General features: G+C 34.8%; 1 protein-coding gene across 5 annotated transcripts in view; it reads right to left on the bottom strand.

Moving 5' to 3' along the window:
• ZDHHC21 (zDHHC palmitoyltransferase 21) overlaps positions 1 to 16,650 on the bottom strand; it is a 45,891-nt gene that overhangs the window by 21,300 nt on the left and 7,941 nt on the right. For 4 of the 5 annotated variants that reach the window (XM_031609951.2, XM_090131354.1, XM_090131357.1 and 1 more), the window contains 5 exons: positions 16,448 to 16,649; positions 13,975 to 14,073; positions 11,425 to 11,536; positions 9,695 to 9,833; positions 336 to 452 (listed from right to left, as the gene is read on the bottom strand). In XM_031609951.2, coding sequence (XP_031465811.1) covers positions 336 to 452; positions 9,695 to 9,833; positions 11,425 to 11,536; positions 13,975 to 14,073; positions 16,448 to 16,601 — 621 coding nt within the window. In that variant the 5' untranslated portion in view covers positions 16,602 to 16,649. The remainder of the gene's footprint in view (positions 1 to 335; positions 453 to 9,694; positions 9,834 to 11,424; positions 11,537 to 13,974; positions 14,074 to 16,447; position 16,650) is intronic. The other variant, XM_090131356.1, reaches the window with a different exon arrangement.

The following is a 16,650-nucleotide window of genomic DNA, read 5'->3' as shown; positions in this document are numbered from 1 at the left end:
GACTAACAGCTTTTAACCACATTGGTGTGCTGTTGTGTCTCCAGTGCGTCCTGAGAGTCCAGAGACATCCCTACACATAACAATGTAAGGTTTTATTTTATTAACACAAAACAGGAAATTGCTTTGGTAAGTGAATTATTAGACACCCATTTGATAGAAGGCATCTTAAGATTTCCTTGAAGACAAGACTCTTGATAAAGCACTTAACAAATAAGTGGAAATAGTGGGAGGGGTTCTCTATTGTCTTTTAAATACAATAAGCTTTTCTGTTTGTATTAATTTTATCAAAAATAAAATGAATACGTATTTTTAAAATTAAAGGATTAGATACTTACAGTGAAAATGCCAATTAGCTGAGTGTAAAAGAGTCCACTTATTCCACCTAATATTATTATACCCATGAAGGCAGATATTCTTAGAAGAGCAAGTTCATGTCTAAATACAAAAACATCCTAGAACAAGACAGAAAGGAGAGAGAGACTTTAGAACTTAAAAATTAGTTTAAGTCTTTGAATTGATTGTACATACTAGATAAGAACCATTCTAGATGATTTACAGCTAGAAGCAAACACCAGATTTTGAGTTATGAAGCAAATCATTGATTATAAAACAATCATTTATGTACATAAACAGTTTTTTCACTATACTGCTAAAAATTCAGGTATTTAAATTGAAGGAATATATTAAGCTCAAATGACTCCTCATTTTTCCACCTTCATCAGTGTCAGATTGTTATACACAAGTTTTAAAATGTAAGAAAGCCATTATGTTAAACAGTCTAATGCACAGAACTTATTGTCTCACAGCCACAACAAATTTCATTTTTGCACCATGTCTTTAACATAAAAATAGTAGCATTCCTAGCTTAAAGACATATCTAAAAAAATCAAAGGATCTCAATTTTATTGGCCTAACTGTAATGCTGCCTATTATTCCACATTAACTTATCTTTACTTAGCCTCAAGTGATAGCTTATCACATTGGATATGGGTGCACAAAAAGGTTGTCTCAGAGCAAAGGATATGAATTTACTCTACCACCTGCTCTCAAAAGTCTGATTTTAGCCAGTAGAAAATATGAAAAGCACAAGAGAGTTGTAAAGCTTTTTTTCAAAGGATAAAGCACCTTATTTTTTTTCAGGAAAACATTTGTATATTGCAGTTACTGTAGATGTACTGCAAGTTCACACCCCGTCTTATCCTTTGATAATGAGTTAGCGCACCCATTCTCTTAGTTATAGGTCACAATTATGTTCTCAAGGCTGTCTTTTGAATGTACACATCTGTTCTTCCACTTAGCAAAGCCAGATCACAGCAGGAAACTATTAAAACCTCTCAAGTAAACTATAAATTACAACCAGAACATAAAAGTGAAGTGAATGAAAAAAAGATTCCTACTGCTTTTGAACTTTTCTTCTTTACGCTCAACCACTTGGACTCAAGGAAGAAGAACTCAAGTTCAGGAATACTGGGGTTTAATTGAGAACACACACACACACAATTTTAAAAGGCATAGGATTTTACCTTTATTTCCACTCAGTTTCAAAATATAAACCCAGAAAGAAGTTTATAGTGGCTACTAAAGTCAATAATAACTGGAAGAACTAGAAATCACTAATTAAACAGCTAAATCAAAAGCTAAAAATCAAAATGCACTCTCTTTTTCTAAACTGGTAAGCCCGCTCTTGTTAAGACTGGCTTTTCTTACAGATGTAGGGAATGTTTTCATTTCCATTCTATTTAACTGTTTTTTATTCAGTCAACCAGTTAATTCAAATTTACACCATCTCAAAATCAGTCACAATAATCTCAGTTTCCTCTTTAACCACCTTCACCAACATTTAAAGAAAAACAAGGCAAGACACTAAGTTCTACAGGATACATAAAATATCTTCATAGATACCATGTTTTGTTGATCTGAAATGTTCTTATGCATTTATCTTTATCCTGACACAAAACACTGAGATGTAAAAGAAGACTGCCAGCAGTGAAGTCACATTCTGAATCTAGCATTACACATTCTCGTTAATAAAAGCGATACGTACAACCTCCCAAGAGTCTGATGGACATCTTCTCTTGAACACAGTCTTCAGAAGAAAATAGTAAATAAATTTTTTAAATCACCCAATATCAAATAAGATCTTACTGTAGGTAATAAGGAACACATCTTATGTTTTCCCTCTGAACTCACGATAAGACAAGAAACTCTCAATTCAGTATGACCAGGCATGATACAGCGAAAGAAAATTTAATTAATTTTCTTTTAGTGAAGACCAAGAACTCCTATTCTATCTCTCCTTCCTCCCTAAAACATGAAAGCGTCTACAGCAAAAGAAGTGAAGCTGAATTACTAATGAGAAGAGGTGACATCCTAAGTATTTTTTCCCCAGCCATCATATGTCCCTAGGGGAATCAAAGTCTCTGATGCAGTGATGAACTGGAAGTCACTGGAAGTCACTACTGAGCCCACACCTAGCAATCCGCGGAAACAAGACATATTTTTCTGCAGAAACCCAAATCATTCGCAGAAATAGAGCTACTTTTACAATTTTACTGTGATACAGAAATGTGTCATCCCATGAAAGCAAGAAACATTTTAAAAGGAATTCATTTAAATCGCAGCAATGATAATCATAGTATCACAGAATGGCCTGGGTTGAAAAGGACCACAATGATCATCTAGTTTCAACCCCCTGCTACGTGCAGGGTCACCAACCACCAGACCAGGCTGCACAGAGCCACATCCAGCCTGGTCTTGAATGCCTCCAGGGATGGGGCATCCATAACCTCCTTGGGCATCCTGCTGCAGTGTGTCACCACCCTCTGAGTGAAAACCTGCCTCCTAATATCTAACTTAAACCTCCGCTGTCTCAGTTTAAAACCATTCTCCTCTGTCCTATCACTTTCCACCCTTGTAAACAGCCCTTCCCCTGCCTGTTTATATGCTCCCTTCAAATACTGGAAGGCCAAAATGAGGTCTCCCCGGAGCTTTCTGTTCTGTAAGCTAAACAATCCCAGTTCCCTCAACCTTTCTTCATAGGAGAGGTGCTCCAGCCCTCTGATCACCTTCGTGGCCCTCCTCTGGACCCACTTCAAGAGCTTCATGTCTTTCCTGTATAATAATTATACATTTAGGATGTTGCTGCTTTATATGCGAGTTCATCTCAATCTGTTTTTATTATCCTTTCTCAGGACTGATAAAGAAAATATTCCTTGATAAGAAAACCACGGAAAGGTACCATAAATCAGCCCCAAGACTAGACAGTAAGTAATTGATCCCTCTTGCCAATGTCCTCTTGTTCAAACATAATTTAGGGACTCACTCATCTCAGTGTACTAACAGTACTAAAATAGCTTGCATCTGTCTTCAAAATCACACAAACTGCATTCAGAGCAAGAACTACACAGACAGAGCCACGAACTGTAAGCATACATAAACTAACATCATCAACACACAAACTTTCCCTCTTAGAACAATTTTGTCTCCTAGTAGCTTTTTTCCACATGTGGCCCAGCTGACATCAGCAGTCTTGCCACTGATGCAGTATACACTGATTTAACAATAAAAGCAGCACTTCAGGTAGCCAGCCCCCTTCTCTTTTTTTGGTTAACATCACAGTCTGACTGTTCTGTCTAATCGACAGTACAAATGGCTTGTTGCCACACTTTTCCTATTTCCTATGTAGCTCAGATATGCTGTGTCCCTTCAACGCCTGTTAAGAGAGGCTCTTAAGCTCCCATTAGTCACTACTTCTACCTGTACAAACCAGAAAGACTGGGGGTTAATTATGAGAAGACATGGATAGAAATGTGTGGAACAGAAATTTGGCACAGAATAAGTGAGGGCTGTATTGCAAACTATAAGATATAACATCTTTATCTCAATAAGTAATACCAAAACTTTCCACAGAAAGCAAATCTCCATGACACAGAGTCAAACAAGCCTTTTTCTTGTCTCTGCCTCATGGCAGAGCATGCACCATGTCTTAATTTCTAAGCATCAGCTGTCATGCATGATCCCTGTAACACATACTAATGTTGACCACTAAGACTGTTACAAGTTTATCCTTACATATAAGAAAGAGGTCAAAACTGATGAGTACAGCCGAAGGTCATAATAAATGATACGTCCATTATTGCTATTATTCCCCAGGGCTTACAATTTTAAGAACAGCACACTTAGTACACAGGACATAGCTTCCAGCAGAACTAATCCAGGACTATAGTATCTCTTCCAGAACAGACAAAGTGAAAACAACCATCAACCTTCATAAATTTGTGTGTAAAAAGTAATACTCATTCAATTCCGCTTCCTTACAAAAACATGCTACATAGTATATTAATTGCTAACAAAATACATTAACATTCCACCTTTCTCTTAGGAAAGGAACACAGAATAAGCTCCATACACGATAATCTGCATATTTACTCTCAGTTGCAAATGTCTGGCATTTTTGTCTCAGTCTAGTGATAAAGTCAGTCTATCAATCTGTGTAGCACAAAAACCGTGCAGAATACAGAAGAAAGCCAGGCTACCAGGTTAGGGGAAGAAAAAAAAAAAAAAAAAAAAAAAAAAAGTAGAAAAAAACTTACAGAATACAGGTTTTGCAGGAGAGAAAATTCATTCCCACAAAAAATAAAATAAAATGCAAAAAGCACTCCAACTATAAAAATAATTGTCTACACAGAGCTCAATCCGGAGTGATAATTCTGAAATTACTTTAGGTGTAGAAAAGAGTTTAAAAACAACCTTGGCATAAAAATGACATTACCAACAGATCAAGTTTTTAAGAAGTGTTATCTTTTTTTTTTTTTTTTTTTTTTAAATGCAGACAATATATTTATTTTCTAAACTTTATTCAGAATTCATATACTGTCCCTGTAATTACATAGGAGGCTAGGCTGTTTTTTTGTTTTGCTTTTGCAGAGAACCATGGAGGCTAGTTTGTTTTTAACACATAAAAAAACCTCTCACGTCCTGCAGGTCATTTCATAACCCCAAGGAAAAATGTCTCCTTTAGTATCTTAAGACTAACGGATAGAATGATTCCTATTTCCAGATTTCAGTTAATATTAATGCATAAATACTATTCAAATAAATATTTCTGTAAATAATATTATCATAAGGTATTTCCTAACACCTTTCATTAATCTTATTTCACTATCTGCAAGACTGAATACATCCTACAGAATAGAGATCTCCTAGCCTTCAGGCTTTTAATGAAGACACAACTCTTTAGACTGAGCTTCCAAAAATCATCAAAGATTTATGATTATCAAAGCCAAAGAACTCATAAGCTGTTTTATTTGGACCACAATGTTTTCTGCTAGGATCTTGCACAGAAGTTTTAATTATTTCCCTTGTTTCTAGTAGTAATTGCACTCCTCCTGCTGGACAAATAGAAGCAATAACCACAACCTATCCTACTGACAGTAAATCAATTAAAAGATCCAAGAATACTATGTAAGACCCGAAGATAAAACATCTTCTCTCTGCTGAAGTGGCTTCCTCTATTAGCTTTAAAGCTATTACCTTTACCATACGTACTTAATTTAAAATGTCCAGGTTTCTCTTAGCCTTTAAAATTCAAAATGCATTAATTTCACCTGGGAATAAATGCCAGCAAACACTGACAATATTTTACTTATGAATTAATCAGTACTATGATAAAACGATTATATCACAAATTATTAAAAGTGGTTTTAATTCCATAGCTTCTGTATTTTGTACTATTTAATATTTAAAAAATAAAAATTAAGAGAGAGGAAGGCACACAGGCAAAAAAAAAAAATCATGACTGTTTCTAATGAGCAGGAAGTAGGCTAATTCCAGATGGCTGTGTAGAAAAAAACATCCAGGTTTTTGAATCTGTGCTAAACACTAGCCCGTCAGCTTAGAAAAATACAAGCTCTTGGACAAAGCCAAAATTTCTACAACAAATAGCACTTCCATAAAAGGTGGAATATACTGCAGTCTCTGTAATACTTCAAGCTTAATTAATATCTGAAGACTGAAAGAACTTTGCAAGATGACTGAGTAAAAGCCTACTTATAACCAAACTTTCGCACTGTTCATCTGATATTAAAAAAAGACAATTCTGACAAATGATTCTGTGGCTTAAAATTTTAAGACAAAACAATCTTAGCTACACTTGAAATAATGAGTCTAGTGGGGCTCTGATGTTATATTCCAGGAAGAAATACTGACTAGACTCCTCAATAAATTATTCTTCATTTTCTGAATTTGAGGGTGTGCCCCCAGTCCTCCATGTGAAAAATAAGAAAGCTGAATAATATTAAGAGTAATACCAGTCTTAACAAAGATCTGAAAAGATCAGACCTGCTTTGTCTACCAAATTTTTGTACTACATTTTTATGTGATATACAATAATACAGATCCCATTTTCCAAAAGAGGAGTGTCATATGAAGTGTTTATACATGCATAAGGACTAAGCCAAAAACAGCACAACTGAAACAAAACAAAACTATTGTGGTGTGGGTTTTTTGCCCCATGACTATAAGTTTAGGCAGTCAATAACACAGGAACCAGATTCATTACTTAGGTTACTAAATAATATAATATAATCTATATCTCTATGTATAATACATAGATATATAATATATGGATAATATATTAAAACTATACTTGTCTCTAAAAGACTTGAAATCTGCCCAATTTTAAGCTATCAAGAACAAACTTCAACATGCATACATTTCCAAAACCATTTACTATTTTTAGCGTGCACAGGCTGTAAATGGACTGAAGCAAATATGATTTTCTGTTTCCTCTCTTGCATACAGCACAACCAAGTAAGGAATTTGGTTTCCTTCCATCCTACTTTTAAAAAAAATAATGCTAACTGACAGAACTTGGGCTCATGAACTAAAGACAGTGAAATTGCTTAAAGGTTGTAACATTCAGGGTACTCCCTCAATAAAAAGGGATTTTTTTTTACTATTAGAGAAGCACTGCATATGCCATACAAAGAAAAAAAAAACAGTCTTTCCAGCAACATTGCAATGCCCATTCCAGTATTCACATCTAAGTCATTACAAGCTGTCTGCACTTGGTACCAGAAAATTCTGTGCATGGGAAGACAGGAGGCAGTTTATGATTCATCTTGTCCTGAGATGTGATAGGTTAACTCATTTTACTAATTACAAAGCAGTTTACAAAGCTATTGAAACTAAAAGCAAAGGCATTTACATTTGATCACCTCTCAAAAATATGAAGATTCCAAAACCCCAAGATATAACATTTCTACCTAGAATTTTACACAGATGACAGACTTTTTATCACTAATAAAGAAATACTGGAATTTTGCATCCTTATTATCTTAACTGTAGCTAAAAAAAAATTGAAATGGCTCCTTCAAATCATGCAATGCTTTTATAGCAAGGTAAACATAAAAAGCCCATTTACAGACAACAGACTGGGAAGAAAGAGAGAAATGTGAGCATTCTTTGTTTTAACACAGGCGAGCATACTGGTTTGGGGTATGGCAGGCTTAGTTTTCTTCATTGCTGCTCATACAGTGCAATATTTTGAATTTGTAGCCAAAACAGTATTGATAACATTGATATATTTTTTATCTGTTGCTGAGCAGTGCTTACAGAGTCAAGGCCTTTTGCATTCCTCATGATGCCCATTCCAGCAATTAGTGTAGGAGCTCATGAGAAGATGGTATAGGACACAACCAGGACAGCTGACCTCAAGTGATCAAATGGGTGTCATGTACCATACGACATGATGCTCAATAATAAAAGCTGGAGGAAACAAGAAAGAGGGAGGGGTGCTTGGAGTGATGGCGTTTGTCTTCCAGAGTGACCTCAGCAAGAGTTGGAGCCTTGCTTTCCCGGAAATGGCTAAATACTTGTCTGAACATCTATTTGTCAATGGGATGAAAGAATTCCTTTTGTGCTTTGCTTGCATGAACAGCTCTTGCTTTGCCTATTAAACAGTGTTTCTCTCAGTCAGTGAGTTTTCACACTATTACCCTTACAATTCTCTTCTCTAGGTCACTAGGGCTAAGTGAGCAAGCACCTGTGAGGGCTTAGCATCCTTACATAGACACTACCCTGTGGTCCGCCTCAGATGAAAGGGCACTATCTATGTAAAGATGATCCATGCAGCCAGCAAATTCTTCTGATTCCCATGTTACTAGAGACCTCTGAATCATTTAAAAAGAAATATTCATGTAGATTAAAAAAATAAAATAGGAAATACCTTGCAAATGAAGATGACCTCTTTTTAGTGAGGTAAAAAAATCCTCAATTCTGGTAAATTCGATATAATATGAAGCTGGTATCTATGAACTTCACATTAACATTTCTACAAATTCTGGATGATCAAAACAGTACATTCTTTTTACATCTTTCATCTCTCCTTTGACACATCATGCTCATGTATGCTTTTCTGGGAGCACTGCATTCCTTGCAGAATGACAAGAGAGTAAATAAGGAACTTAGGAAGTGATGTCCCATTATTCCTTTTCAGAAAGTTTAGTTCTCTTATTTTACATCACTGAAGATACAAAATAAGGTAAGAAACCTAAGACCTTCAACAAAACAGAAAATGAGACCTGCCTTACTCACATCGTAAAGCTAGCCTACAGCACTTTTCAAAGGTGAATGTGATATCACCAGCAGAGAGAGCAACGGGATGTCACATCAACACTGAATAAAAAAAAATCTGCAGCACTTACAAGAAAAACTCAGTAAAATTTAATGTGTGCTACAAATTTCTGGAATGGTCTCTGTCTCTTGTACCCTGTTTTCTAGGTTTTTCTATTTTGTGAGCTTGTGCTTGCATGGTCTGGGAGAAAGACAAAGTTTATTTCAGATTTTAGGAAGAGGTTTTAATGAATTTTTATGAGAAAAATCTCATAATTTTCCCCCCCCCCACAAAGTAAAGAGTATCAGCTTTGCTATTGTAACGCTTTCAAGCATTCAGCAAATTTCAGGCCAACCTCTTGAATATTCTGAGTGCTACAGGTATTAAACAAATGAGCACTAGATATAGACTTTACAATTTCAGTTCCATAACTGTAGAATATCTTTTCACTTTATTTCAATGTATAATTTAATTTCCTCTGTGTGTCCAAAGGCATTCTGCTGAAGACAAGACTTTTAAATATCATAATAGCATACCATCCATGTAAAACAAATCAAATTTAATTTTCCTTTAGTCCACATGATGTTTTCCAAACAGGACAAAATACTGCTTCCAAACCAATGTGTGTTTTTAACCTTTGAGAATGATCATACATTTTCAATCTTCTGGCAATATTACAATTTTCAAGTAGGCACTTTGTACAGAAAAAAAAAAAAAAAAACATTCTGTACAAATTTACTTTAGAAAAAGTAAAAAAAAAAAAAAAAAAAAAAGGGAAGTACCTAAACTAGCTTCTAAACTAGCTTTATACAAGCACTTACTGATCACTTCTAAAGGAATCTAGCTGTTTAGTCTCCTTTCTCGGATTTTTAAGAAAACTAATGTTAGGCTTTTAACACTTCAAAATCATAAACCATTTTAGAATATACTGTTACTTAGCATAATGAATTTGCTTACTTCACAATATACATCTGCATATAATTTTTTCACTCTTAACAAGAGAACCAGAAGGAATGTCTAGCAATCAGAACACTGCACTACTAGCTATTAATTCAGCTTGGAGAGAAAAGAAATTCTTACCCAGTTATCTTTTTTCAGAGGCAAAAAGTAGTAGTAATGGCAGAAATCAAGTAGCAGCGTATAGGAACTAAGAATTTGAGTGTAGAAACACAGCTGTAAAAACAGCCAATGATTGTCTTCACCAACACAATTATTAATCCTGCAGAGAAACAAAGAATACAATGATTGAAATATAAAGGCTTTCAACATTATTTATGAAACAGTCAGGCTACAGAACTACCAATTACGTTTAAGAAAAGTCAAATGTAAGAACTACAAGCAGTAACTCCATTCTTGATCAAAGCAATGGCCTCCATGTTAGAGATGGCAGTTACTGTAAAGAGTATGGCTACTTGGTCGCTTAAAGATGCATAACTGAAATTACTGCTTACATTACAAGACTTACTTCCCCTCATCTTCAAACAGCAATGATACACTCACATTTTTAAGTAATACTCAGGTAACAAGATTAAAGTATCTGCAAAATTTCACATTAGTAAGTATTCTTCACTAATAACATTCCACCAGTATTGAGCTATGTAGTCGAAAAGCTAGAAAAGCAAATTAAAAATTTGTATTAAATCTGAACACAGGGTACCCCAATGGCAAATAAACATGACTTAGAAAAAAATATAAGACACAGGAGAAGAAGAATAGTTATCCCTATTCATAGTTATTCAGAAAGTCCTTCTGCATTTCTTCCAATGTAAAGGAGCAAAGGAATCTCAAGGACTCTAGAAATGTTAACGCAGAGATTCAGAGCTTTGAAATCTAGGTCTAGTCTGCTTCATCTGCTTCACAGAAGTTATTACACTGATGCATAAAATTTGTTTAGGGATATAACTTCATAAAAGCACAGTAGCTCTAGCACAAGCTCTGGCACAGACAACAGCACCACACTAAGCCACAATGTCACATGCATTACACTGGCACTGTTTTCTGAGTTGTAAACAGATAAAAGGCTAGTTTGAAAATGGCTACATCGATACAGGATGATCCTGACCTCTATTCTATCTTTTTCATTTCGTCTGTTTCTTTGATGGAAATTATACCACAGAACCAGTGATGGCAAGGCTTATTTTCATTTTAAGCAACAATCAGGCTGACTTACTTTAAACAAAGAATCTTAGCCTGGCTGACCATGACTAGTCAACGAATACTGAAAGAAGCAATTTCACTACAAAATAAGAGAGACCATGACAAATGGGATTTGCCGTACAGCAGTAATGTTTTCTAACCAGCAAAAACATTAGGTAAACTAAAAATAAAAACTGTATAAAAACTGTAAAATATTTTCAGTATTACAAAAAGCATTCACTTGTGTATTGAAATTGTAATTTTTGATTTCCATCCAAGAAATATTAAGTTTAATTTCTTACAAAAAATATTTTTCCAGCACAAGAAACAAAAAGTTGCAACAAATAAACATGCAACATACAAATTAATTACACTGGCATCAGTGTCAAGGAGTAAAACTGGCAACTTTTAAAATAAAATACCCAAACTTTAGAAAACTGTATGATGTATAACAATTTGTCAATGATTAAATGTCACATTGCAACAGTAATTTTTCTTAGTTTTACTTGTACACAAAAAGGAATCCCTAAGCTGTTCTTACTCTGAACTAAATGCCTGAATGATTCAGCACTACTGGGAAAGAAAGGGCACAAATACACAATAATGTAACCACGAACTTCGAAAAGATAATCTAAAACTATAGAAGATCATTAGAATAAATGTCCTGGTCTTACCATGGACAGTGGTGATCCATCCGCCTCACGCAATGTCCACAACGACTACAATGGTGTGAACGCTTTGGTCTCATCATATTGCATTTGTTACATAATTCCCAAAATTCTCTTTCTAGGGGAAATCATAAAGACAGCCTTAGAAAGATTTGAACTCAGTACAGCATGCTCATGATAAACACATATCCCAGTGATATGAGGAGGAAAAAAAAATTTACTATGAGATGAATACAATAAACAGCTTGTTAAATAGAAACGTCATACACTCTCTCTGCCATTCCAAAACCTTGAGGACTCATACTGGGCAAATACAGCTAACTAAAATAAAACACACTATAAACACTTCTGAGGCTTCTTTCACCTCAAAACATCTTAAGAGATGAAGAGATGAAACACTAAAACAAACAGAAGATAGGCTTTTATTTAAAAATACACACTAGTATTCTATGCCCAACATGGAGATAAACTGATCTCCAGAAATACCAACTTGCTGAAACTGACAAGAGCAACTATTGGTTAGCTTAGCTATTATTTTCCCAAATCCTGTCACTGAAATCAGAGGAAGCCTTTGAAAATATGAAATTTAATGGCGCACTCAGAAAGTTCATCTACACCTGAGAAACAAATGGCACCAACACTGTAATAATTCAATTCAAAAAAATGCTATATTTTATGTCTTCAAAGACAGTGGCTGCAAGATTAAGAATCTTAAATATTTTAAACAGCAATTTTTTAATGCACATAAATTTCTTAAATCACAGGGGAAAAAAAGCCTAGTTTTTACAGATCATTCAGAAATTTGGCATGATAAAACATTCTCACTACATAAAGAAAATAAAGATTAATTTAGCACTTTTTAAGCCACCTGCTGGCAGCCCTTATCTTGTCTTTCTTGCTGACAAATAACATTTGGACACTAGAAGTACAGAAGCACAATATCTAAGATCATTAAACTAGTAATAATGCCATATGGAAACTGTTTTACAATCTGTTCCCATAAATCCAGTGTCACAAAGGTGTCACTCCCCAATCAAGTAGCAAATAGCACAGTTCAGGAACACCTCAACTACATTTTTGAATATAATTCATACCATTCAAAATATATCTTCCCATCAAACTATAGAATAATAGGAACCAAATTATTACTTTAGAAAACTCAAAAACTTGATGCACGTTAAATATGATTTGATGCACCTCAAATCATAACATCATCACTGCAATCAAGCCTAAGTATTCCATCTTCAGAAACATCTACAGAGTATCATTTCTATGTGACATGAATGCAGCATGAAGATAAAAGGTTGGAAATCTACACAAACATACACCCTAAAAGAGAAAGAAATGCTCATGCATAAAGTAGTTGCTCCTGCTGGTACTGGTATTTTACTGGAAAAAGAACAAATAACTGAATCACAAATGTAAATGTCTGTAGCTGTACTAAATGTCTTCGTTCTCTATCTCAGACTGCAGATTCTATGTTGTTTTACCTGTAGAAAAAAGTCTGACTGAAGAATCACACCTGCGCAACCTTTCCTTTTACTGACTCAGATGCTTAGATAATGGGAAAAAAAGGAATACTGGTAAGAGACTGTTCCACAATCAGTGTTTCACATCTGAATCCCAAGCATATTCTTTCCTATTATCTCCTACATAGTTTTTGTGTAAACATCAGTCCTGACGATAAACAGATTGTTTCCAGACAGATCACCATAGATTCTCACTACCATCAGGAAGGGAAAGCAAAGTCACTGCAATACATGATTGAAGTTTTCACTCCTGGATTTCACTTCCTGGATTTGTTACGCTTTCTATACTGAAAAAGTATTTTCCTTTCACGTAGAAAAACTCGTGCTTAACTACTCCATTATCAACTGCTATGTAAAAGCTTTATGGACTAGAAGAGCACCTTAAAAGCATCAAATGTGTCATTAAAATATTGGCTTTCTCCCTGGAGAATTATTAAGGTTTCAAATGCCCTTCAATTTCTAGTACATCAGATACCATTTAGCAATTGTGGAATAAATTCACAAGTACAGAGGGAATTCTCAATGTAACCCATCTGTTTATTTGGTTAACAGTCCATACAAACAGAATTTATTGCAATAAAATGCATAAAAAAACACAGGTAAAATCCCGTGCAACAGCAGCTTCTACCATCAGTTTCAGCATCTTATAAATTTATCAAGAAAAAAAAGCAGTGGAGTTAAAATGACTATGCATCTCTAAAAAATGTTATTATCATTTGAAGCACATGCAGTGTATTTAAAAGCACAAAATGCAAAATTCTGGCCATCAAAATATGTCCTAGCGTAAGTTCCTGCATGACCATACTTCTGACAGAATGTGAATCTTTAAAAAAAGAAGCTTAAAGTCTACACAAAATACAAGAAATTTAAATGTCAGAAATAGTGAATTATAAAGCTTCTCATTTCAGTAACAATACATACTTCAGCAGTGGTTTCAATTAAATCTCATAACGTTACGTTAATTCCCAACTATTCTGATGACACTGAAGTAATTTTTATTCAGCTAAATAGAAACAACTTAATGTACCTGTAATTGGAATCTTTGGGTTTTCAGGTAGCCTTCCTGGATCAGCAACAGAGGCTCTTACTAAAGAAGCTATGCAAAACAATGAGCAGAGGTAATAACCTGAAAAAATAAGCGTTTGTTATTCTTTTTTGGGTAAAAAGCAGGAAAAAAGAACACATCACACTTTCATTTACATCAAATATATTAAAATTTCAAAAGGGTATGTAAGTGAAATTTAAAATAAGGTTTTTTTCACTATAGTGAACAGAATTTTACATATTTAACAAACCACTGTAATTATTAAGTGTAAATATTCAACGTACACTATACAAAGAAGATATTAAAACAAGACTAACCACGTAAGTGTATAAAACTCCTAAGGTTATAAAAAACTTTATTACCTTCGTGCAGACAGTCTATGACAATTTTTAACTATATAAAGCAAAGATAATTGATTTTCCAAGATCTAGTAAGCAAAGCCATGGTCCTAATTTAAGGAACAGGAGTAACTTCTTTAGTTTTTAAATGAAATTGAAGAAAAAAAAATCATCACAAGATACTGTACTAGTATCTGTAAGCTTCATCAAATTACACATCTATTCAGTGAGTCCCTGTCACATGGGCTTACAAAGTTACGAGGTCTAGAAGAGTAGGGACAGCTGTAAATCCTGAAATGTTTTAATAAAACACCAGCATAACTTCGCAGATCCATCAAGTTCACTAATTCGCTATGTGCTACTCATGGATGTTTCAAATCACCCTATTTTGAAACCCTAAACAAAATTATACTCTACTCAAGACATGCTTGACCTGTGGGTTGTATAAACACAAGAATTGTCATACTGCACCATCTGCAAAAAAGGTCCAGGTAGACCTCTATCTCACATATCACTGGCTAGTCATCGGTACCTAGGAAAAGAAATTAAGGAGCTGGCAAGTAAAAACTGACCCTCTGCCTTGCTTCCCAGCTATTAGGAAACAGCACACTTCTCTAGCTTCCTTCATAAATCCCAACAGTCTTGCCAGAATGATGGTGGATGTATCCTCTAATCTTCCACAAATGCTGGATATATAAACATAGTAAGACTTGTGAATAAAAAGTTTTATGTCAAGCACTGATGTGAGAAGCAGTAAGTACTTGTATGCCTCTGCAAGGAACCACATCCTGGCAAAGACTCAAAGCCTCACTGAATTTTTCCAAACTCAGTTCCTGCATTTTGATGGCAGGAAGTACTAAATGATGGATTAAAATAAAAACACACCATAGCATGCAGTACCATTATCTCCCATATTAGAGAAAACACAGTTATGTACAAATTTTAGATTTATTAATTCAAAATAATTCCAAACTTCCATGTTGTTTTTGAATCTACCAAAATATTGTTCTACAAATCTTTCTTTCACAGGACCACTGCAAAAAAAACAAGGGCATTTCCAAAGGAAATTTAAATTTTGAATTATATACATCACACTTTCACGCTTGCTTTAACAAATAAAACATCCTAATCTCAGAAACATTATACGGAAAGCAATGACAAAGTCACAGTCACTAGGACATTTACCATGACAGAACTGTTTACACCAAAACAAAACATAAAAATAAATCACCACCTAAAAAGATCTGACTGCTACTCACACTGCAACATCTTAATGTTTAAGAAGCTATATGTTAGTTACAGTACAGGGACAATCCAGCATTTGAAACAGCATGTTTTCAGTTTTGGTCTATAGTAGTAAACAGCCTAGCATTCTGAGGTGACAACTGCTTTACACTATAGCAAAAATGTACAGGATCCAGTACTAAATTAGAAATTACTCTGCCTTCTGAATTGCAGATATACATTTGACGCTATGCATTCTACTAAATTAAATAATCTCAAAAAGGGAGAGGAAAAAGTAGCAAAGAACACTGTTCTGATAGTAGCAGCAAGACGTCACTTTGACCTTATTAATCAGTACCAAGAAGCTCCTCCACTGTCTCATCAAATAAATGCCAATCACTCTAAATCTCAAAGTCTTCAGATGAAAGGAACCTAGTGGTTGACCTTCACCAAAAAGATGGCTGTAGCTATAATACAAGCTTTTACCCAAGTTGATCATATCAACATAACTCAGCCAACCATCCATCAAGGGACACCTGGAGCTAGCAGAACTCAATTGTTCAACCATCAGTACTACCATCATAACTTCCGACATGTCCATCAAATTTTGTAATTACACTATTTAATCCAGTAAAAAAGTCCTACTGCAAGACTTGAAAGGTATATAAATGCTTTTCTCTGCTTTCCACAAAGTTTTACTGTAACACCTCTGAAAGGAACAAGTGCCTCAATTCTTAGAACACAAAACACAGAACATGTCCCAGTACTCTTACCCTCTGTGTTATCCTTCAGCCTTAACTTTCACCTTGTTCTCTATATTCTGGCCTGATAACTGCTGGTCAAATGTATTACTGTTACTAGAAAAAGAAAAGGACTAAGTTAAACAGACTTACACAAAATTGCCACAGCTGAAATATGCCCCTCTTCATAGTGAGGAAAAAGGATGACTTTTGGAATGAAGATTGTGTTGTACAGCCAAACAAAGATTATCAGGCCCATGCAGCACCAACCCTGAGGGTCAACCACAAAGTGAATTCGAAGTCCCATTGAACACAAACAAGTAATAATCAATCCATCCAAGGAGAAAAGATGATCC

The sequence above is a fragment of the Phasianus colchicus genome, chromosome Z, assembly GCF_987193195.1.
Source record: "Phasianus colchicus chromosome Z, bPhaCol1.hap1.1, whole genome shotgun sequence".
Classification (NCBI taxonomy): domain Eukaryota; kingdom Metazoa; phylum Chordata; class Aves; order Galliformes; family Phasianidae; genus Phasianus; species Phasianus colchicus.
This window is presented reverse-complemented; position numbering and strand designations above follow the sequence as displayed.